The following is a 23,300-nucleotide window of genomic DNA, read 5'->3' on the forward strand; positions in this document are numbered from 1 at the left end:
TTTCAAGTCTGTTTTTAAGACGTTTACTTTTGATTGATTTCAATTGATTTCTTAAGGCCCTCAATGCTCACCGTGTTGCTGGTAATCATTTTGCTGAGGTCGTTTGCACTTTCTTTAATCCTGGATGTCAATGTCGCAATGACATTATCTTGCAATTCCGTCAGGGAAATTTCAAGCGTTCAAGGGTTCAGTTAACAATCGCCAACTTAAGGAGGAAATTAAACTAATTTAAATAACAAGTTACTCAGCTAAAACAAAACAGAAAAATGGCCAAATGCATAATCAAACGATATAATGCGTCCGGGTTTAAAGAGTTAAAATATAGGGGATGGAAAGTAAAATTGAATCAACTGCATGAAACTGCAACCGCACCGGCTGCCATCTTGGATTGCCTCACGACACACTGCACTCTCTGCTAATACATCATAGCGCCTGACATCTCTGATCCAAAAAACATCTATTTAAAGCCAATATCACAGATGTGTCCTCCATCATTTTCATTTCAAGAGGCATGGGCAGTGTAACACAAGACATGAAAGCAAGCTGCTTTCAATTAGCTGGCAGATTAGCACAAAAAGTGCTTGACAGCGTCACGGGGAAAACTCCATCCCAATGAGCCACATGACTCCCACTTTGCTTCCAGTGTTTACACGGGGCTGATGAGGGAATAAAGTAAAACGTCTCTCCCAGATGAGATCACTCAGATCAAACTTTTCGTTTTGCTTCTCCTCATTACACTCCCGACGTATGGAATGTGCTCATTGGTGCAGAAACCGGGGGTGGCTGGAGTGTTTAGGACTGCTGCCAGGTCTTTATCAAATAGCTGATGAAAATGAACTTCGAAATCCAATTAGCCCAAACCCTTTTGGCAGCTACGACCCAAATAATGACAGACTGCAGGCTCGCTGTGAGAATATAAACCAACATGAGTACATATGACAAAGACATGTTAAAAAATGGCAGCCGAATTGTTATTTCTCCACTGGGTTACCTTTGAAGCCCAGTTTAAATAAATATTACCATTAAAATAGCCTGTACGCTGGGTAGTGATGGATTTCAGAGCGAATAAAGAGCCTGACTCTATAATCAACAAGTTGGAGTTTCCAGGCCCCTTTTTGGCGGCCCCGGGCCAACAGGAAGTGGCGAGGGCGAGCATGGACGCCAACCAGACCCAATTAAAAAACAAGGAGCATGGAACATGTTGCAGCTAACAAGCTCCTTTCCTTGACCTCCCTCACCTTTTGACCCCAGAGTGCCCCTTCCCCTTCCCGTGCGACCACAAGGTCTACAAACACATGCTTTGGTCTCGGAAAGCCTGACCGCATTTTCTTTTTGTCTCTCTGTAGGCTGCCGGCGACGTTCCACAGAGCTAAAACACACCCACCTCGAGCAGAGTAATTTATGCAGTTAATTCTACAGCCACTTGTCGTAATAGGGGCGCAAAAGTTGTTTCCAAGAACTCGGGACAATAAATAGCCTCCAAATTAATTGGGAGAATTTATGAAGCTGAGAGATGCAATGCGACCCAACCAATATAATTAAGTGTGGCTAGAAGTAATAAGGTTTGGCTTTAGGGCGTAACTTGAGTTTAAGATAAGTGAAGCTAATAAAAAGTGAATAATTAAAGAAAAAACACCCACACCTGAAGGAGAAAGTGGTCTGAAATGAGTCTGACTAAACCCTCGTCCTTACCCAACCCTAATGAAACAACAAAAAACTGAGCCAGCGATCGTCTCCTTCTGCCCGCTACAGAAGTGGTCCTGTCATTTGGCCTCGGCAAACATGGACCATATGTGAGTTCAGCGCTGGCAATCAGACTCCATTATGAAGCAGGCGGCTGAGTTCATCAGGAAAAAATTAGCCCGCCACTCGGTTGAGCTCTCCCATTGGCCGGTCACGCGGAGCGCTGAGTTTGAGGGCACCCCAGACATTCCTGTGGATAATCTTTTCCATTCCTCTACTCGCTGCAGCAAGAAGAGCCCAGATCGCAGTACAAGGACGGCATTGTGAGGCCCCTCCGCAGCAGTTTTTTTAAGTGCTCCCTCTTGCGCACTTCATACGAGCACTTTAAAAAAAAATTTATATTAATAAAAAACCAAGCGCCTTTGAAATGAAGTTGGAACTGAATAAGGACGCTGTTTCTCACGGTCTCTTTCCAGTAAGGGTATGTTTTGTAAAAAAACACACAAAAAAACTATGTAAAACCACTGGAAGCCAAAGTGCCGCCACATCAGGGATTCAGATCTCCCCGGGTGACGTTCCTTTGCCTGCTTCGTTCGCCAACAAACCCATGTCATCTTCCTTACACGAATGTGTGATTTTGGTCACCACGGTACAAGCAACAAGCTAAGACTGGAACACATCCTCCCGCTCTGAAGAGATTTACGGAAACACATTCCCTAATTAGAAACACGGCTATTACTACTTCTATAAACGAGCGACTCCAGTTAGGCTAGCCACCACACCAGACCACAGGGTTTCCACAGTAACCGTTTCACCGCGAACAGACTGCTGAGCACCACGCAGGGTTTTAAAGACTCGTTATCCACAAGCTCTATTATGGGCTCTGGAAAAGACAATATGTAGAAAGAAATCATTTTAATAGGCAAACTTATTTGTGTTGCCAAAAACTCTCTGGAGCGTCTCAAGACCACCACGCCAGCTTGCGGAAATATTTAACATTTTTCACAAACAGTATGACTTGAGCACGAATGGCTCAGAGTAAATCAACTAAACCAAGGAAATCTCTCCGTATACCATCAATAAAAGTAGCCCTTTGTTGTAAATGATGTATGCAGACCATCTGCAGTGGCTATTGAAACATGCTTGCCATGCCTTTCAGGGTTGAGAGAGTATAAAACATGGATTCAATCAAATCACATGGTTACGTGAGGGATAAACCAGCCTTCAACTTGTGCTTCTGAGCAAACGCTGAACCCTTTGGGGCTTTTGTAAAAAATATTTTATAAAAAAAAAAAAAGTCCAAGAAGTGACTATCAAATCCAATCCCATTTTAAAAGCAAAATCAAAGAGATGAATCAAAATGGTATCTCATTTGAATAGCATATATGGATGAGGTCTCCCATAATGCACCTGGCACATGCGGGCGAACAGAACTGACTCATTTATATAGATACACAGGAGTGTTTCCCACATCCGTGATTCTCATCGGATGTCACAAAAAAGGTTGCAAATCTGTTATGATAGGGCAAAAAATATGATGCTAAATGCAACTAATTAAACCTAATTAACCATATAATTGTGCATATGAAGAATAGGTAAATATATTGGCTTATCAACGTTAGGAGTAAACATTTTACGAATCTTTTGTTGTTGACGTCTGTCCAGTCAAACTGAACAATTCATCTGTCAATTAGTTGAAACCAGTCAAAATACAGATATGTCATGTCCTCATCCAAAACTGTAAAATGAATTAATTTCAATGTTTCATCGTGAGGACATGTGCATTTAATTTTGTTCGGTCGCTACTTGATGCGCAATGAAAAATCTAGACACAAAACCAACTGAGAACCACAGTCCAACAGGATTCTAAACTGAATTGATTCAGGAGTCTTTTATGAACCCATTTTTTAATGAATCAGTTCTTATGTCATTTGCTTATGAACTGATCTAGAGGTTACACTATGTTAGGACAACACAATAAAAGACATGTAACAAAACATGCTTACACGCAAGCCAACAATATATCATTCTCCACATACCACAGGGACACGGCTGGAATGTGCTGTAACTCTACCCCATAAGGATCACTTAGAGAAGACTGGTTGCTAACATATCCATCAGCCCATCAGCCCTAGCATAACAAATTGTAAATAACACACTGCAGGGCCGAAACATTTGGATGGGGCCAGACACTATTTCAGATTAAAGAGTGAGTTTGTATGTGTACACATGTGGCGCAAGATGTGTCTTGTTTCTTGCAGATGCAGACATATTACAAGACCAGACACATTTGGCATGAGTTATAGCTGAGCGCAGTGGAAATCCGTTTAGGGCTCTAAATATGACTTCAATGCATTGATTTATGCATGCATTTTGAGTGTTCTTCAAAGAAAGAACCATAAGGTTTCATGGGAACAGTTGACGCACACAAAAGGCAGAATTATTATATGCTGAAGCTACATAGCTGCCAACCGTTGAATTATTGCTAAAAGCTTATGCTCTACAGAGAACATAAGTGATTTTGCAGTCCTGAATAAGCATTCGTTACCTGTAGAAAGTCTGCGCTGATGAAGAGCACACATTCCGCTGAAACACGTACATGCTTCTGCTCGTCCTCTCTGAGGCGGTGGTGGTATTGAACACTGGGGCTTCAGGAACCCTACGGGAAAAACACATGAGATTCAACTTTACAACATGTAATTCATAATGATGAAACTATTTTGTCAACATAATTGTAATGTCAAATAACCATTGGGGGGGGGGTTATTATTATTGCCATTTCAGATTTTTAGCCATGTTGTCCATCTCTACTGAAAAAATATGCACTTCTGATTGCCCACTTCCAGATCAGACTGGCAGACTTGACAGAGCAGATGTTTATTTGCCCTTTAAATTCAAATTGATCTTTTAAAGAAGCAACTTCTTTGACTCGTCCTGCCTCGTATATTGCCCCTCTATGTGCAGTGATAAGCCCTAGCCAACCTCTCACATTTCCAGTTTTTCCCTGTTCTCCAACCCACAACCCCAGAGGCTGCCAGACATGCGAGTTGGGATGCAAAGGGGTAAAAAACCGCCAGGGGGGAGTTAAGAAAGGAGCAGGGGTGAGATCGGAGGCGGATGACTCAGTATGGGCAAAAGGCCAGATGATACAGGCATGCCTGCGGGGGTCATGGTAAGACGCCACGCTGTGCATCTCAGGGGTTTTTGGGCCATTCCTCACACAGGAACCTTTTCTCTGGTACAATGGGTTAACTGATATCATCACCCACGTGGCAAGAGATCACAGAATGTCAACCGCAAGGGGTTTGCTGTCAATCAACATTTGATCTTAAAGGGACATGTTGACCCACAAATGAACATTACACACTCTAGTTTTGTTTCGAATCTATATGACTTACTTTCTTCTGTGGAACACAAAAGTTACATATGAGGAATATCCTAGATTTCATTTAAATGTACAAAATTACAAAAAGCACTAAAAGTATAATAGTAGACTATATGATTTGTGTGCTATATTCCATGTCTTTAGCCATAAACAAAATAGCTATTCTGAGATCTTTTCAAATGAATCAGATGATTCAGTTCACAAAAACACTTTAAGGGTGCGTCTCAATCCACTCCCTAGTTCACTAGTCAAAGAGTTGGCCATTTTTAGGGGTGTCTTAATCACAAAAACTTCCTAGTGCACTGAAACGTTAGCTCCCTTAAAAGTCCCCACAATGCACCATTAAATCCAGAGACCGATCAATACTCACTATTAACAGATATTCTTAAGCGGGAAACCAAAGCCAAAATATATTGATTCACAACCTAGAGAGCTAGGGAGCTGATTGAGATGCACCCTTCATTCATGAATCAGACTTATCTGGTTCTCAAGTCAACTCATTGACTCAATTGCCCCGTTGCAGAAAGGGTTTGGAGTGACAAATAGGTGAGGTAAATAAATTACAGAAATTAATTTTTTTAGGTGAACTATCCCCTTAACCCTTTAAAACCGGACGTGTCGTCGACGACACAGCCAACCAAGCTGTATTCATGTCACTGTAACTCTTCAACCGTTTGCACTATCAAAATAATTCAAATAGTTCCTGAAAGTAGACATCATGCGCTTTTTTGCCAATATACGACTTATTACGGTAATGTCATGCTTTCCGTCTGCAAATGACAGCAGCGCGGGAAGGAAGGATTTGAACAGAGAGATACGACGCGCGGCAGGTTAGAGTGTTTTGGATTGCATAAAATAATAAAAGAAACGAACAAATACATGGCGAAAAAAGTGTTAGACAGCAGAAGAGGGGATTGGGATGATTTTTAATGAAATTTGGGAGGCGGATGGCCGTTACTCTTTCACATATCTAAGCATGTAGTGCGTGCATGTGTATGTGTGCGTGCCTATGAATGCGTGCATTTGTATGTGTGCGTGTATGAAAAAAAGTGTCCTAAATGAAAACTGTGCATCCCAATGTCACAAAAAAGACTTGTATATATGTATTATAGTTCATTTTTCAACTTTAAAGTGTTAGTTTCTTTCGTTCATGATTTTTTCTGTTTTTTTCTAAATAAAAATCAGTAAATTTATTCTCGTTTTTTTTTTTTTTGTCTATTTAAATTCTATTTACAAACTCACCACACACAATAATGGTCAATAACTGTAATTTGTTGAAAGCTTATCTTTTTCTGAAAAAGATGACACCTTGCACATGAAGATAGCACATTGTTTAGAATTTTACAGTCAAAAAATTAAATTATGTGAAAAACACCTATTTTAGCTTCAGGTTCTAAAGGGTTAAGTACTTAAATTAAAATCCTTAAAGCGAACGAACTGCAAAAACTCAACATGATATTTGTAATATTAAAACAAATCACAAAACTTAGAGAGCAAAATAAAAGACATTTGCGGATGTAACTTTTGCTATAGTCTACTTTTAAAAGTCAGCAAAGGATGTGTGATGACTCACAGAGCCAATGAAAGATAGGATGAGCGAGCGTGCACTGAATGTGCACCGAATGATCTTAAAAAGCTCGTAGACCTTTCGGATGGGAGCGAACATGAAGAGCGAAGGGCAGCCACATCCCCCCACTCTGGTCCCTGCTCAATAAAGCGCCTTTACTTCCACCATGAAAAACATGTCATTCCAGATGAGCTCAGCCAATGACATTTAAATCAGGCACAGGGATATTGAATTAGTTCCCCATGATAAGCTGGCTGGGATGCTGATGCTTTGGTCAAAGGGGGTGGGGGAGATAGAACAGGAAACGGACGGACTGCCTGTTAGGCGCCTGCTGCAGCTGTTTGATTAAAATGATAAAAACGTGGAATTGTTCAGAGAGGGACGAGAAACCTTAAAGACGATACCAAGGCATGGTAATATAGACATTATGAGCCTGTTTTTAAGAGGAAAAAGAACTGTGAAAAGAGCTGAAAAAAGACAGGAAAGGGGACAGCAACAATCAAACTATGTAACGATTACTTTGCCCAAATATGAAAACTGTCTTCATGTAGTTACAAACCCATTTGCTGTTATTTTTCAGTGGAGCAATTTATGAAGAATCTTCATAGTGTGGTTTCCATAGAACTACAATTCACAGCGACCACATTTGCCAGTCTCATAAATAAATATATAAATAGCCATGTGCTCTACATTCCTAGGTCTTCTGAAGCCATCCAATAGATAACATTCCCCTTCAGTAATTTGTTAACTTCTTTACAACTATATCATTGAATCAGTGAGTTTAACTAGAGATCTGAATCAGTTCAATGTCATGAATTGATCATTACATTGAGCCAGTTCTTTTCAATGAACAGACTGATCTGGTTCACAAATAGAACTAAATGAGTTTGTCCATGAATCTCGACTTCAGCTTATTGATCATGTTAAGAGGTTCACTGGAGGGGAAGATTATCAGTAACTTAAATTTGAGAAGAGTCTGAATATAGCATTTGAGTCGCATGAACTACTTTTATACTTTTTGGTCATTTTTGTTCACTATGAACAGTATGGAAAAAGCAGAAGAAAAGTGTAAAAAAAAAAAAAAAACACAAAAACAATAGCATACAGCAGTTTTAATAGAACATCATAAGGGAGTTAATAATTTAGAATCATCCTTTCTTTGTGAACTCTCTCTTTAAGAGAGTGCTGAATATTAATGCTCTATCTTAAAGGGAAAGTTAACCCAAAAATTAGCCCATGATTTACTCACCCTCAAGTAATCCTAGGTGTATATAACTTTCTTCTGAAAGTTGAAGTTGAGTTGAAGTTGAGTTGTATTAAAAAATGTCCTGGCTTTTCCAAGCTTAATAATGGCAGTGAATGGCCATTTCTGTTTTGAAGTGGATCTATCCATCATTAAAGTGTTCCACGCGGCTCCGGGGGGTTAAAAAAGGCTTTCTTAAGCGAAGCGATGCGTTTGTGAATGAAAAATATCCATATTTAAAACTTTATTAAGTAAAAGTAATTTTTTATTAAAAGTAACTTGCTTCCGGCCAAAAGAACATACGGATTCCATTTAAGTTTAAAGCGCAACTTATGCGAGTAATGAGACGTACTGCTGATATTTACTCTACCCCATGACGCACTACGCTACTTCTGACTTCATAAGTTGCGTAAGTTGTGCTTTAGGCGTCAGTAGACTGTGTATGGCCGTTTGGCCAGAAGCTAGAATTTAACTTTGTAAATTGGTAAATATGAATATTTTTCTTACACAAACTCATCGCTTTGCTTCAGGAGGCCTTTATTAACTCACAGGAGCCATGTGGAGCACTTTAATGATGGATGGATGCACAGATGCATAGATCTTATGGACTTCAAAACAGAAACGGCCATTCACTGCCATTATAAAGCTTGGAAGGACATGTTTTTATATAACTCTGATTGTATTCGTCTGAAAGAAGAATGGCATATACACCTAGGATGACTTGAGGTTGAGTAAATCATTGGCTAATTTTAATTTTTGGGTGGAAAAATAATGTCAATGCTTTTGTGTTCTCTCACAAAACATTCTGTGCCCTTTGTAAGCAAAAGCAAAGTTTCTCGGTGGAACACAAACGTTTTTGCGAGGGAACGCAAAAGCATTGACAAATAATTTTTCCTCCATCTCGTATTTTTTTTCCCTTCATGTCCCTTTAGGGGCGCCGTACTATCTAAATGAAACCAATAAGCTGGTTTAAAAAATGGAGTAGCTGAAATATGCAATAATGAAAACCACAAGAGATTATAGGAAACTGTTATGCCACGTACGAGCACAAGTCTGATTATAAATCAGGTGATTAATCTGTGCAAATTCTCGAATAAGCAATGACTAAAGTGGAAGCCTATTCGTTAACACAGTATAAGTCTAGCAGTGAAAAAGACAGCAAAAAAGGAAAGGTATTAAGGTCTCACACTTCTGCTTTCTAGGACACTTCAACCAGCGTGAAAAACATCAGACAAATCCAGCAAGTGTAAACCAAATTAAGCATGTAATACAAGGCTTGAACATGGCTAAAATAAATTAATCAGTAATCGTCATCAAAATGAATTTAGGCCATTGGGGACTCGTTTCCCTGTGGCATATCCCTCATTTCCTGGCTCGACTGGTCAGCGGGGCCCATTAGCTCTTGCCTAAAAGCCCGACGGAGTGAATCACCTTCATTTCAGCCCAACAGATTCCGTATTGTGTAACCAGTGAAGGGCGGACAATGACACATCCCTGCTTGCTCTGAGCGATGTCACTGAAAATTACCGCTTTAACACATGAGCTAAGGCTCCCAGTCAACCTCGGCTTTTCCAAAAACACGGGTAATGCAGAAGGACAGGAACCCCCCCCCCACCCCAAAAAAAAGGAAAAGGAGAAGGGAAAAGCAAAGGAAGTTCTCAATCACAGTCTCAAAGAAAAAGGGTCTAATGAGAGAAAACACTCTTTGAAATGCTTCAGATATGCTCAAATTTTGCCAGATATGCTCAGCCATTTATGGCTTCATAATGGACCCAATTAAAATCATATTTCCCGTAATAATACAGCACTCGGTTTAATTTCTGAATTAGAACTCACCAACGGGCAGGCTATTCTAGCCGTGTACCTTTTATTTATGGCTTTTAATCAGAGATGTGTGTAAACATCCCACTGTGTGAACATGTGATTGTTTCTTAAACAGTCTTGATGAATATTAAGATTAAGTAATCTGTCTTCTAACAGCTCCTCTGGACTTGAGCTTTATGTCTTGGCGTAAATCCCTGATAAGTCATGTTTAATCTCTCTCTTCTGATTCGGTATCCTGAATCAGTAGCCGATCTGCAAAGTAAATATACATTGGAAGATGTTGCTCCCACAAATTATGTGCTTATGAAAATAGGCCTCAATTAATAATTTTTCACATTTCATGAAATATAATCCTAAAACACTGAGTCATTTAAATATGTAATGATGTACAATCAGCCCATCATTATCACAAAATAAATGTTGGCTGGGTGATAAGGACTCTAGCAAGAGGAGGAGCTAAAATTATTTTATGTGAGAAGAAAGAGAAGGCAGAGTGATACGAGAGACATGAAACTAGCACAGCTATCAGAGCAGCCTGGGATCTTATCAGATCAAGTATTGATAGATCAATAGTAAAAATGTTAAAGGGGTCATCGGATGCCCATTTTCCACAAGTTGGTATGATTCTTTAGGGTCTTCATGTAAAGTTTGTAACATACTTTAGTTAAAATTCCTCAATGGTTGTGTAAAACAACACCCTTTTTACCACCTCAAAAACAGCTCTGTTCACAGCGACCCGTTTCGGTGCATGTCTCTTTAAATGATAATGAGCAACTGCTAACCCCACCCCTCTCTTCCATGGGGGGGGGGGGGGGGGGTGTCGACACAAGCGCTCAAAGACACGTAAAGCGCTGTATACAAACCAGTATACAAATCGCTAAGGGCGGAAATATGCTAATACGGGACAGTCCGTAAGCGGTCGTGGGCAGAGCATGAGCAAAAAAAATAAATAATTTATAATAAAAAGAACTGCATATTAAAATGTAGGGACCACAGAAGGGAAAAAGGCCACAGTATAGTGTTAATTTCGTCAGACGAGACGAGACGATGGCAAGACTGCGCCTCTGTCCAAAAACGCTGACTAAGACTAAATTAACATGCATTATTGTTGACGAAAAAAGACGAGACGAAAATGTTTTGCATAAAATAAAAACTAAGATAAAATCTCTCTTAATTTTCGTCTACAATCGTCTCTGCTTTTTCATCAGCTGTTACACCTTTAAAATATTCAGAACGAGTTCGGATCCCGCTTATTACATTGCTACCTACCAAATAAATCAATAATTTGACACAAAATTATGATTTAAAAAGGAGTTTATTGATTTAAAAATGATTGTATTGCTTCCGCTAAAGAAAATAGTGCGCTCCGTCTCTACAGAATCCTGTGTGTTCATGGCAACGCTCTGTTTTTCATGGCACCGGTCTGTTATCATGAAATAAAATAGTGTGTGCGTAGAAAGAATTCGTCCGCACACGCCGCTCAAAAAAAAAAAAAAAAAAAAAATCCTGAGCACAAGTCCACCGTCTAGGCAGGCTTTTTGTGTTAAATTATATTTCCTGTCGCTGCGCAGGCTCTTTTATTGTACATGACAGCTTATGTCCCGATGACCGGTCCGTTGCATTACGATTAAAAGCAGTATCAATAAAGTAAAACATGTGATGTGCAGTCAAGATCGAGTCCTAAATCAGAAATTGTAAACCAGACACGTTTAACATTTGCATTCAACAAAAATCATTCAACAAGTGTATTTTGTGAGGTAATTATGACATTTAACCAATGTTTGAGATATGTGAAACACTTTTTTTTACTGAAATGTTTATCAGTAATAATCTCAGTAATAATGTGTTATTTAAAAAAAAGACAAACATTTTTTGACTAAACCTAGACTAAAATATATTGAGTTCTTTTTTGACTAAAACTAGACTAAAATTAAAAGACTTTTAGTCGACTAAAACTTGACAAAGATACCTTGAGTTTTCTTTTGACTAAACTAGACTAAAATGACGAGACTTTTAGTCGACTAAAACTTGACTAACAAAAAAAGATATGTGAATGACTAAATATGACTAAAACTAACAAGGACATTTGGCACAAGACTAAGACTAAGACTAAATTAAAAATAGGTGACGAAATTAACACTACCACAGTATGAGATGGGAACTGTTGTTCTGTTTGAAACAGATGGAATTCCAGTTGTTGGAGTTTCAAAATGTAGGATTATATTGTAGAAATGGATCTGCTTGCAAACTGCTTCTTGTTAGAAAGTCAGTGTTCAGTATCAAAATATAATATATCATTGGTGAAAATGTGGGTCTTACTAGTCTCACACACAAAAGGTTCAAAAGTGAAGCGTATAAAAAAAAAGCATAAAACTATATATATATATATATATATATATATATATATATATATATATATATATATATATATATATGATATTAATATAAATATGATATTTATAACATTAAAAAAATTGTTTATTTCATTATATTATTTATCAATCATTGATTTTTTTTACTTATCTTGAACAATTTAAGAGGACGGGGTTGGAAAAAAGGTTTAGATCACAAAGATTCATCTGCAATAATATATTCGTGCCCATCTTATTATCGACTCAATTTTGTAAACACTTTGCAGGGTCTTTTTTCCAGGGCCCAATAAACAGCCTTGAGAGCTCAGAGAAGCATGGGCGTAGCGCATTCCTCACGTCCTTGAAAAGCCTATTGTGTCGTCTTCTATGTATTAGCGGCTAGTGACGTTAAGCAGATTGCCTCATCCTTGAATGTGGAAGCATTCAGAGGAGTGTATTTTCAATCTAATGCGAAGGATGGGGAGGATTTTTAAACAACCCCTGAACTGATGAACCAATAACCCTTTCAAAACACACTCTCTCTGTGGATATACGTGCCAAACGCGGTTCCCCCTGTTCTCTCATGGCTTACAAGTGTATTCCACTGTGGTGTCCAAAAATTAACTTCAGATGTTTGCTTTCCACTTACAGAAATAATCAGGCAGAGAAGCCTCTCATTAGATTCAATTACTGAACTGACAGTTATGCTACATCGGACAGACGCAACCTCCACGGTGCTTTAATCAAAGCCCATCAAAAATGACAGTCTGACTTTGTTGGGTCTCCTGGTTAAACCCCAAAAGCTACTCTGTAAATCAATGACGCATGGGCACAATCGCTCTTTCATCACAGAGAACATGTCTTGGATGCTGATCAGCATGATGGAAATGTCAAACCTTTTCTCAGCAAACTGTCCATTTCGACTGGAAACCTTCTCCCTGCACCTTTCCATCAAGCCTTTGTTCTCTCGCCACTCTCCTTGGAAATAACCTATGTGACGTCGCAGGCCCGTAACGCATTTTGACTTCGTTTAGTCAGCGAAACCAGGTTTTCAATATGAACTGGAAAGACAGACGCTGTCCAGAGGTCAAGATAAAAGTGAGAGACAGAAAAAGCTTGAAAAGTACATGAAAAGCTTTGTGTTTTATGTGAAAATTTAACACATTCTGCCTCTTTCTCGCCCTCTTTTGACAGTGAAGGTCCCCATAGGGGGCGTAACCCTACCTTGCTCTGAAATTCCAGCCTTTACAAGGCCACTGCTGAGACCACAGGTGTTCTGCCTTGAACAATCAAAAAAAAAAAAAAAAAAAAGGGACCGGTCACACAGACTGACACCAGGTCTGCCTGCTGGCCCCATGCTGAGCGCAGTGGTTTTAAGTGTCAAGTCAAAGGCCACTCTCAGACCCCACTACGCTGATATCATCCGGTGCTTGCAGCTTTAAAAAAAAAATACCACATCCACCCCCTGCCACCCTAACTGCCCAGAAACCCATAACCACAACCTTCCTGTACCAGCTCTTTTAGACAGCTTACTAAGCCATATCGCTCTAGAGAACAGCTGTATTTAACACCCTAAATATATTAAGCAGCAAACACATTTGATCCAGAATAGATCACAATGGTCAAGTAGACATTACAAAAACAATTTAGTCTAAGGCTACGTTCAGACTGTCAGTCCAAATCCGATTTTTGTGCATATCCGATTGAAATTCGATCATAATTGGCTATGCGATTTTTATGTTTCAAACTACATCAATAATTTTAGATCAGATTCCAATCAGATACACAAATAAGGACTGACAGTCTGACTCTGAACGTAGCCTAATTAATTAAGACGTTGGTCCTTTAATGAGCGAGCTATACATTGCAAATGGCAACGGTGATCCAAATCAATTTGCACAATTAATTATTTAAAATGGTCCGACATCTTCAATATCAACTGATACAATAAATATAATTAAATTAAATAAATAAATAAAATGACTGATATGGTACTGGTATTTTATTCACCACTTTAAAGTTCAACCACTACAGCCATACTGATGCTGATAAACACCTTTGTCTTGCACATTTTTTTAAACATCCCACAAAGAGCACTGTATTTGAATGGTGTCAGGTTAAAATTGTCCTACTTCTAGGAAACATGTCCTGCGATTTATGCCATTCTGTTTTCTAACAAATCTTGTCTAAACACTCCCAAATGCATCCGATCAGAGTCAGGTGAACCAGCGTAATTATTCAGTTTCCTTACTCAACTAGCCATTCACCACCATCTGGGTAATAAAAAAATAAAAACTATTTTTTCACATTTCTATTCCAATCCTCTCCAGCTTCAGGTCCACATTCTGACAACAAGTCTTTAAAACAGGGCTTAACACTAGTGGATGTCTTTAGTTGACTGAAATGATGCATTTTCTGGGTGCCAGCACCTTCTCATTCTCAAGATGACAAAGTGTGTGTTTCAGTGTGGTTCTTTGTAGGTGTGAAAGGAATGTGCCACTAGCAGTTGTGACCACAGATGCTACTCTCTATCTCACATTGAATGTTCATTCTGAACATAGCACGGACTCAGCAGACACCCTTAAGACCACAGTTACACGGTGCTGCTTCTGACTGTTTTTTATCATGATGTTGTCGCGCTGTGTATTTAGTTTATATATATTTGCATTGTTATATATTTTTAACAGTTTCTGATATTTTTGCAGTAGAACTTATGACCAAAAATTATATTTTAAATAACATTTTATATTTGCATGTTATGACCAGGTGGATTTCAACAGTGGCGTGTAACGCAGTCACTCCAACTAGCCACTTTGGCGGGTGGAATTTTATATATAATTAATGCATTTTCAATTGTACTCTTTTAAAAAGCATTTGAAATAAACTAAGTGCAATGTATGAATGAATGAATGAATGAATGAATGCAATGTATGCATTTCCCCCAAAATACACACGACACCAGCTGCGCTTTCTCACCCTCTCATCTCACTCACTCGTCTCATTTGCTTCGGATGAATATTGCTGGTGTTACAGGGCTTGAATTTCGGTGTGGGACTGCGAGTATTGTGCATAATTTGACTCATTCCCTCAGATTTTGTGCTCACACCCAAAGTGCGCACACATAAAGCCGCCTCTCAATACTAATTTTGAGTTATTTTTCATTGCTTATTGCGCTTAAACACACAGACGTAGCAAAACATTTTGAGCAGTGTGTACAGCACACACACACACATAGTGAAACACTGAGCAGTCGCTTCGAAGTTGTGCATATTCGGAAGCGGAGCCGCTCACAAAGTTACAAAACATCCTACGCCAGAGTGAATCCTGATCGCTGAACACAGAGGGGCGGGGTGCAACGGAATATTTTGGCCTTATATTTTCTGCTTTTTTTCCTCTTTCGGACAAAAACCGAAAATGCTACAGTACAGGTCAAAAGTTTGGAAACATAACGTTTTTTTATATTCTCTATTTAAGTCTCTAATGCTTATAAAGGCTGCGTTTATTTGATAAAAAAAAACCCAGTAATATTGTGAAATATTATTACAAAATAATAGTTTTCTATTTGAATATACTTAAAAAAAAATAAAAAAAAATATTCCAACAGTTCTGCTGCCTAATATATTTACATTTACATTTATTCATTTAGCTGACGCTTTTATCCAAAGCGACTTACAATTGCTATATATGTCAGAGGTCGCACGCCTCTGGAGCAACTAGGGGTTAAGTGTCTTGCTCAGGGACACATTGGTGTCTCACAGTGGATTCGAACCCGGGTCTCTCACACCAAAGGCATGTGTCTTATCCATTGCGCCACCACCACCCCTATTTGATGAATAAAAGGTTAAAAAGAACTGCATTTATTCGAAATAAAAAAATATTTTCTAATATTATCAATTTAACACATCCTTGCTGAATAAAAGTATTGATTTAAAAAAAAAGAAAGAAAAAAAATGACTGACTGAGTGTATATTGTTGTTACAAAAGATTTCTTTTTTTTTTTAATTTTTATTCATCAAAGTACCCTAAAAAAGTATCCCAGGTTATGAAAAAATATTAAGCAGCAGAACTGTTTCCAACTTTGATAATGAATCATCATATTAGAATGATTTCTAAAGGATCATGTGAAAGACTGGAGTAATGATCCTGAAAATTCAGCTTTGCATCACAGAAATAAATTATAATTTAAAGTATAATAAATTGAAAACCAATTATTTTAAATTGTAATAATATATCACAATATTATTTATTTTTTTCTGTATTTTTGATCAAATAAATGCAGGCTTGATGAGCAGAAGAAACTTCTTTCAAAAAAATTAAAAATAGTAATGTGTCCAAACTTTTGACCTGTAACTGTATTTTCGGCGGCTGAAATTTCAGTGCATCCCTAGTTTTGAGTGAACGTAAACAGTTGAGAAAGAAAAAGCAAGTGTAACATAATGGATCCGAGCTTCAGATGTAGCATAACTGTCAGTTCAGTGTTAAATTATAAGATAATATAAAAAATATCTATAATGGCAGGTTTTTTCCCATCGTATCGATGTCAAAATTGTGGCCAGTGAAAATGCTGAGTTGCTATTAACTTTGGAAAACCACTAACCACTGTGGCTGGTGAACAAAAAAGTAGTGGTCGACTGATATATCGGTCAATATTTGGCATTTTTTCTCATTTACCGTCAACATTCAGCAAATACGCATTTACATCCTTTAAACAAATCTTTGAATATCTAATAAACATTTAATTTCACAAAACTTGCAGACTCAAATCCAACTGTCAGATATTCTAAAGTGTGCATTTGTAGCCTGAACATGAATGTGGACAGGAGTCAGCTTCACTGAAGATGCACTACATAAACCCTTCATTTTAAACTATGCTGCGCTATATTCAGTTGGCCACTACGTTATATTCAAGTCATTTTACAATGTGCTGTATGTAAAATTAGTGTTTCCTTGTCTTTATTTAAAAAAAAAGGTGATGCCTAGTGCGCACAAACTTAGATTACTGAGTGCCCTGTGGTCTTGAACATATATGATGTGTTACATATATGAAACATAATATGCTCAAAAAGGTGTTTAATTTATGACTGGATCATTCAAAATAAAATAAGCCAAATTATGTTAATAAAGTGGGGAGGAGGGACAGCATTTAAGAGAGAAAGACAAAGCAAAAAGACTACACAGAAAGAGACAGGAGGGGCCAGGAAGGAAGGAGGAGGCAGTAATGAGGTTAAGGGGGAAATGTCAAAGATGGCTTCTGTACGGCAGGCCAGGCTTGCTGCAGGGCACATGCTGGAAACAAGGGCCTCACTTTCTGCCCAGCGTTTCGAAAAGTTCCTTGGGCAAACAGCATAATCAAATTTGTGTAATTGGACTGAAGAAAGAGCTTTCTTTGGTGAGAGCTGAAACAAGGAAGCATTTAAAATCCTGCCGCCCATCTCACATCTTTACGGTTACTGAACACATGATAGGAGTCTGATCTGGATGAAAGAGAGAGACATACTCATAAAACAGAATTTAATTTTGATATTTATATGCCGAAACTGGCCCTAATTTGATTCCAAATGAACAGGCGCAGCAAGTACTTGGAGGAGTGAGTGGAGGTTACAGAAGACATGTACAACTCCACAAGTACATCCTGTTACACATCATCTAAATGGGCTTGCTGCATGCTGCATCATTAGAAAAAACATTAACCCATATGCTATATATCCGGTATTGAGCAGGGTTAAACAGAAATAACCTAGCAAACTGACACTTGGTCGACAGGAAACGTGCAACATATATTGCCGTCCAAATTTTTTTTATTTCAAATAAATGCAGAACTTTCTATTCATCAAATAATCTAAAAAAAAAAAAAAAAATCTATCATGTTTCAACAAAAATATTAAGCAGCACAACTATTTTTAACATTGATAAGAAGAAATGTTTGAGCTCCAAATCTGCATTTTAGAATGATTTTTGACGGATCAGGTGACACTGAAGACTGGAGTAATGATGCTGATCCAGCTTTGCTATCACGGGAATAAATTACATTTTAAATGTATTAAATTAGAAAACAGTTATTTGAAATTGTAATATTTCACAGCATTTCTGTTATTACTGTAATTTTGATCAAACAAATGCAGCTAGTGTACTAGTCAAAGTTGTTTAGTGCTACTCTTCTATTCATAATAATGAGTTTTAGAAATCTCTTAAACTGATACGGAATCAAACAGGAAATTCTAGTAGGTTCCACAGAGTCATCAAAAAACACTGAATTTGGGCTTGTTGGCATAATCTGCAACATTTCAAACAAACAACATGTCGTTCTGATTTCTAGGACTCATCCCTACAGAGAATTCGGTATGTAATTAATTCGCTGCCAGCGGAAGGCTTTTATTTCAAACTTGCAATCATTGTTTCACCGTCAAGTCATGAAGTGCAAGCATGAAATAGCCTACAGACAGAAATAAAAACAGGTCAGCATTTGATTTCAATATCAGTATTCATATCAATATCAATATTCAATACCCGTCCTTCGGATGAGATGTAAAACCGAGGTCCTGACTCTCTGTGGTCATTTAAAATCCCATGGCACTTCTCGTAAAGAGTAGGGGTGTAACCCCGGTGTCCTGGCCACATTCCACCCATTGGCCCTTACCAATCATGGCCTCCTAACAATCCCCTTCCATTGAATTGGCTCTATCACTCTCTCTCCACCTATAGCTGGTGTGTGGTGAGCGCACTGGCGCCGTTGTACTGTGGCTGCTGTCGCATCATCCAAGTGGATGCTGCACACTGGTGGTGGTTGAGGAGAGATCCCCTGATATGATTGTAAAGCGCTTTGGGTGTACAGTAGTACATATGAAAGCGCTATATAAATGCCTTATTCATTCATTCATCAGTGGACGTCTAGACAGTGAGATGGTGTAGTCACTCTGATTCATGAACAAATCTTTTATTGAATTATTAAAAAAGACAGGAATTACTGTAACAGCATTACGATTACTGTTACAATTATTATGGAATCAGCCTGAATTCTTTACTGAATTAACTGATTATGGCTCCTTACTAAACTTCTAGTCATTAATTTTGTATGGCTACGTGCTTTTTAGAGCTTCGACATTTTGTAGATTTGGTGCGCAACCTAGATCTCTTTTCCTAAGACACATATGTAAAGGTCGAAACCACATTAGAAGTACTTGGTACTTAAAGGGCACAAGGGCACCTGTGTCCACATCCCTCATATGATGGCACACACACAATTATGCAAACAAAAAGAAATCAGAGTGTTTGAACTGAATGTGTGTTGACTGTGTCGGGTCGCTGCTCTCACAATGAGAGTGAAACTCACCCGGAAGGTCAAGTGGGGAGGCACGAGGCAAGATTATGATCCAGACGAGAATTGCAAACAGTTTGCTTAGCAAACACTCCAGCGTACGAGCATGTGCTTTGAAATGACAGATAAAGAGAGGACCCCATGTGGAGCTCATAAGTGATGATGTTCATGTGAATCACTTCCTGGAGCGACTAATCAGATAGTGCATGTCGATGGGGGTATTTCATCTTGACAGTAAAATACAATAAAACGTGCTTTGGAATCAATGAGGTTTTTTAAGGAGCATGTTTTTTTCGTTTAGAGACCAACCAGATGTGCGAGTCAGAGTGAAAAACCTGACGCAAGCCTGCGGTCTTCATTATTTTTCTCTGTCTGCATCTCGCATGCATCTAAAAACATGAACATTAGCCAGTAATGTAAATAGAGTTGTGATTACAAAACCACGCAGGTTGCCAGCACTACAGAGGCTGCCTGTGATTGAATTGAACGTATGTCGATGACAAACAAAGCGCATGCTGTTTTAATGTATGTGGTAATGCCAGCAAATCCATTTCTTGTCAAATAAAGTGATTATAGCTCCTTGTAACCTGAAGCACAATAAAACAATGACTATGGACACACAGTGAAAGCTGTGGATCAGAAACACATGCAGATGCCAGGGATGGGTCAAGAATCAAGATATATTTGCTAATAAAGGGCTTTTCAAACTGAAGTCTGGGATACCATAGAAAACTTCAGAAAAAAATTAAATAAATTAAAATAATAAAATGTAAATATATTAAAGGCAATTATATAATTCTGTATAATAATCACACTTTTTCTACACATAACTTCTGAAATGATGCATTTATGCATGAAAACATTTAGCGGCCGTAGCTTGTCTATATAGGCTATACACAGTGCCTTGCAAAAGTATTCGTTTTTTTTTCTTCCACATTTTGTTATATTGCAGACTTATGCTAAACTTCTCTAATTTCCACATTAATCTTCACTCCACACACAATAATGACTAAGCAAAGAACTGATTTTGATAACTTTTTAAACTTATTAAAACAAAATTTATTACATAGCATAAGTACTCGTACTGTTTTCTGAGACACTTGAATTTTAGCTCAGGAGCATTACAATTTCGTTTGGCGATGTTACTACACTTCGGATGGAGTCAGCCTGTTCAAATTCAATTGAATGGTATGATTTGGAAAGACACACACCTCTCAATAAAAGGTCTAATAGCTGAAAATGCATATTCTGGGCTTTATGGCAGAGTGGCCAGACTCAAGCTTCTCCTTAGCGAAGACTTATTAAAACCCACTTGGAATCTGCAAAAAAGCACCTAAAGGACTCTCTCAGACTGTGAGAAACAAGATACTCTGGTCTGATGAACCTCAGTTCCAAGCATTATTTATGGAGGAAACCATGGCACTGCTTATCACCAGCATAATACGCTGATTTCACGCAGCCGTTATTTTGAAATCGAAAGCGAGGCTCCGGTGGGAAGAAAACCGGAAGTGTCGCCTTTAATCACAGGAGAGTCGTGAATGCGATGGCGTATTGTTGTGTTTAATGATGGTGTGTCAATTCTAAAAATGTACATACATTTCTTTCATACTTTAGACTATATACAGTGAAATTCATTTATAAATAAAATAATTTTTTTATATATAATTCAGAATGTAAAAAAAGAAGCAGGAATGAACTATATACATATCCTATATTGAATATTAACATCCAATAGTGTAAATCGCGGCAGCAGCTTCAGGTTGGTAATCCAAGGCGTTGTTGTTTATCTTTACTTCTGGGGTTCTTCCCACCGGAGCCTCACTTTCGATTTCAAAATGGCGGCTGCGTGAAATCAGCGTATACCATCTCAACAGTAAAGTGTGGTGATAGCAGCATCATGCTATGGGGGGTGTTTCAGCAGCAGGGACTGTGGGACTCGTCAGGGTAGAAGGAAAGCTCAACGCAGCAAAATTTAGAGATGGCCTTAATGAAAACCTAGTTCTGAGCATTCAGAACCTCAGATAGGGCAGAAGCTTCTGTTCATCTTCCAACAGGACAATGACCCTAAGCACACGGCTAAGACAACTCAAGAGGACCACTCTCTAAATGTCCTTGAGTGGGCATTGGAACAGTTGGGTTCAAGAGTCTGGGCTTGAACCCAATTTCTCTGGAGATACCTGAAAATGGCTGTCTGCCGACGGTCACCCATCCAACCTGACAGAGCTTGAGAGGATGTGAGGGGAAGAATGCCAAATGCAGATGTACAAAGCTTGTTGCATCATACCCAAAAAGTCTTGAGGCTGTAAAGGTGCCTTTTAAGTCTTTAAAAAAAAAAAATAGGGAAAATTTTGTTTTAAAGTTGTTTACCAGCTGCAACAAATTTAGAGACTTTTAGGAGAATTTCAGCCAATATACTCTTAGCATGGTAAACTGTGTTAAAATAAAATAAATTGTGTTTTAAGGCGAGACACTACAGGTGAATAGGGTAATTTTTTTAACTAGCAGATATCACCATGAAACTTTCCCAGTTGATTACCTACATTAAGATGAGAAAAAAATGTGTTACAAGTTTTCTGTAATTTAATGTTTAAATATGCAAATTAGGCTATATCTAATTAAATATGCGCTGATTTGCATATATTTTAAAAAAACTAAATCTGAGTATTGGATAAAGCCAGGTTAAAAATTATTTTTTCATTGTGTTCACATATTAGATGGAAAAAAAAATTACAGAGGGATTTATGGATATCTACTTTTATTATCCTGTAAATCAGAAAATACTGCCAATAGCCTAAAAAAAAATGTTCGGACTAAAATGTTATATTAATCAGGCTAGGAATAATATATTTACAAATCCCTCTGTAAATGTCTTCATAATATAACTGGGTACAAGACTGGAAAGTTTGGTGTATATAGGTGCTACTGAAGTGGAGATTTCGTACTTGGAGTATGAGAGAAAAGTCATTTTGAGAAAACGGGCTTTAAAGATTTATCATCAGCCAATGAAATTGCGCATTCAGCCCTTTTACTTTCACGATTGGTTGCTGATAAAAAGGAAATGACCATATTTGGATCCGACAGTGTTGTACAGCAGAGAGAGAGCTTCCTAACCGTGCTTGTGATGACAGGGTGACGGCAAAGATCGCGGAGCAGCATGTTGATTAAGAACGCCAACTTTTGACGAATTTATGAGAAATCTACAGACGCAAACAGACAAAGTTTAGTAAAATAAAGACCTAAATGTGTATTTCGGACTTTTTTTTCACCACAAGTCTGAAAGAAGACGTTACTGAAGACAAATATCCAAAAATCTCAAAATTGACCAGTAAAAAAAAAAGATGTTTTTGCCTGCCGTGTCTCGCCTTAAATCGTTGCATTTCAAAACACAGTGAACGAACTTTAAGAAACGCTCCTCATCAGTGTGGGGTGGACATAACCCTAAACCAGCTAAATTATACAGGACTTCAGTTAGTCCCAGACTAACTAGTCATTGAGACAACTAACCAACTAGATTATTTTATGTAATTTTGCACATCCCTAGAAGACACATATACAGAATATAACATTTTTCCTATGAAAAGCAAAGGAATGAGCAGAGAGGAGGGAGAATTGAAGGAGGATGGAATTCTGAGAGAGGGAGAGAAGGAAAACTAGGTCAAGTCACATGACTGAGCGATCAACTGTAGGCAGGATTACATTTCTACAGCATGTGCCCATTTACAAAACAAATGTTGACTGCAGCTTTATCTGCGTTTTGTGAGGGGCTGAGCAGGGAATGAGGCAAGGGGGCAGGTCCAGATCAGCGAGGCGCGAGATTCTCAGTGATGTGTGTGCTGTGTGTACAGCGAGTTAAACACACAGAGTCAGAAACAGTGGCATCCTCTCAGACAGAAGAGAGACTGATGTCTGAGTGGACAGGAAGACACTGTCAT

The 23,300-nt window shown here is 38.4% G+C and overlaps 1 protein-coding gene and 1 long non-coding RNA gene across 5 annotated transcripts in view; one reads left to right on the plus strand and one right to left on the minus strand.

The window, feature by feature from the left end:
* Positions 1-23,300, minus strand: part of rxraa (retinoid X receptor, alpha a) — a 170,072-nt gene that overhangs the window by 72,961 nt on the left and 73,811 nt on the right. For all 4 annotated transcript variants that reach the window (XM_082141953.1, XM_082141955.1, XM_082141954.1 and 1 more), the window contains one exon: positions 4,232-4,342. In XM_082141953.1, the coding sequence (XP_081998079.1) occupies positions 4,232-4,342 (111 nt within the window). The remainder of the gene's footprint in view (positions 1-4,231; positions 4,343-23,300) is intronic.
* On the plus strand, positions 11,142-11,809 carry LOC309478472. Its single transcript, XR_014198999.1, has 2 exons — positions 11,142-11,454; positions 11,489-11,809. It is a non-coding gene; the product is annotated as an uncharacterized lncRNA (long non-coding RNA).

This window comes from Leuciscus leuciscus (assembly GCF_965113295.1).
Source record: "Leuciscus leuciscus genome assembly, chromosome: 16".
In the NCBI taxonomy this organism is placed as follows: Eukaryota; Metazoa; Chordata; class Actinopteri; order Cypriniformes; family Leuciscidae; genus Leuciscus; species Leuciscus leuciscus.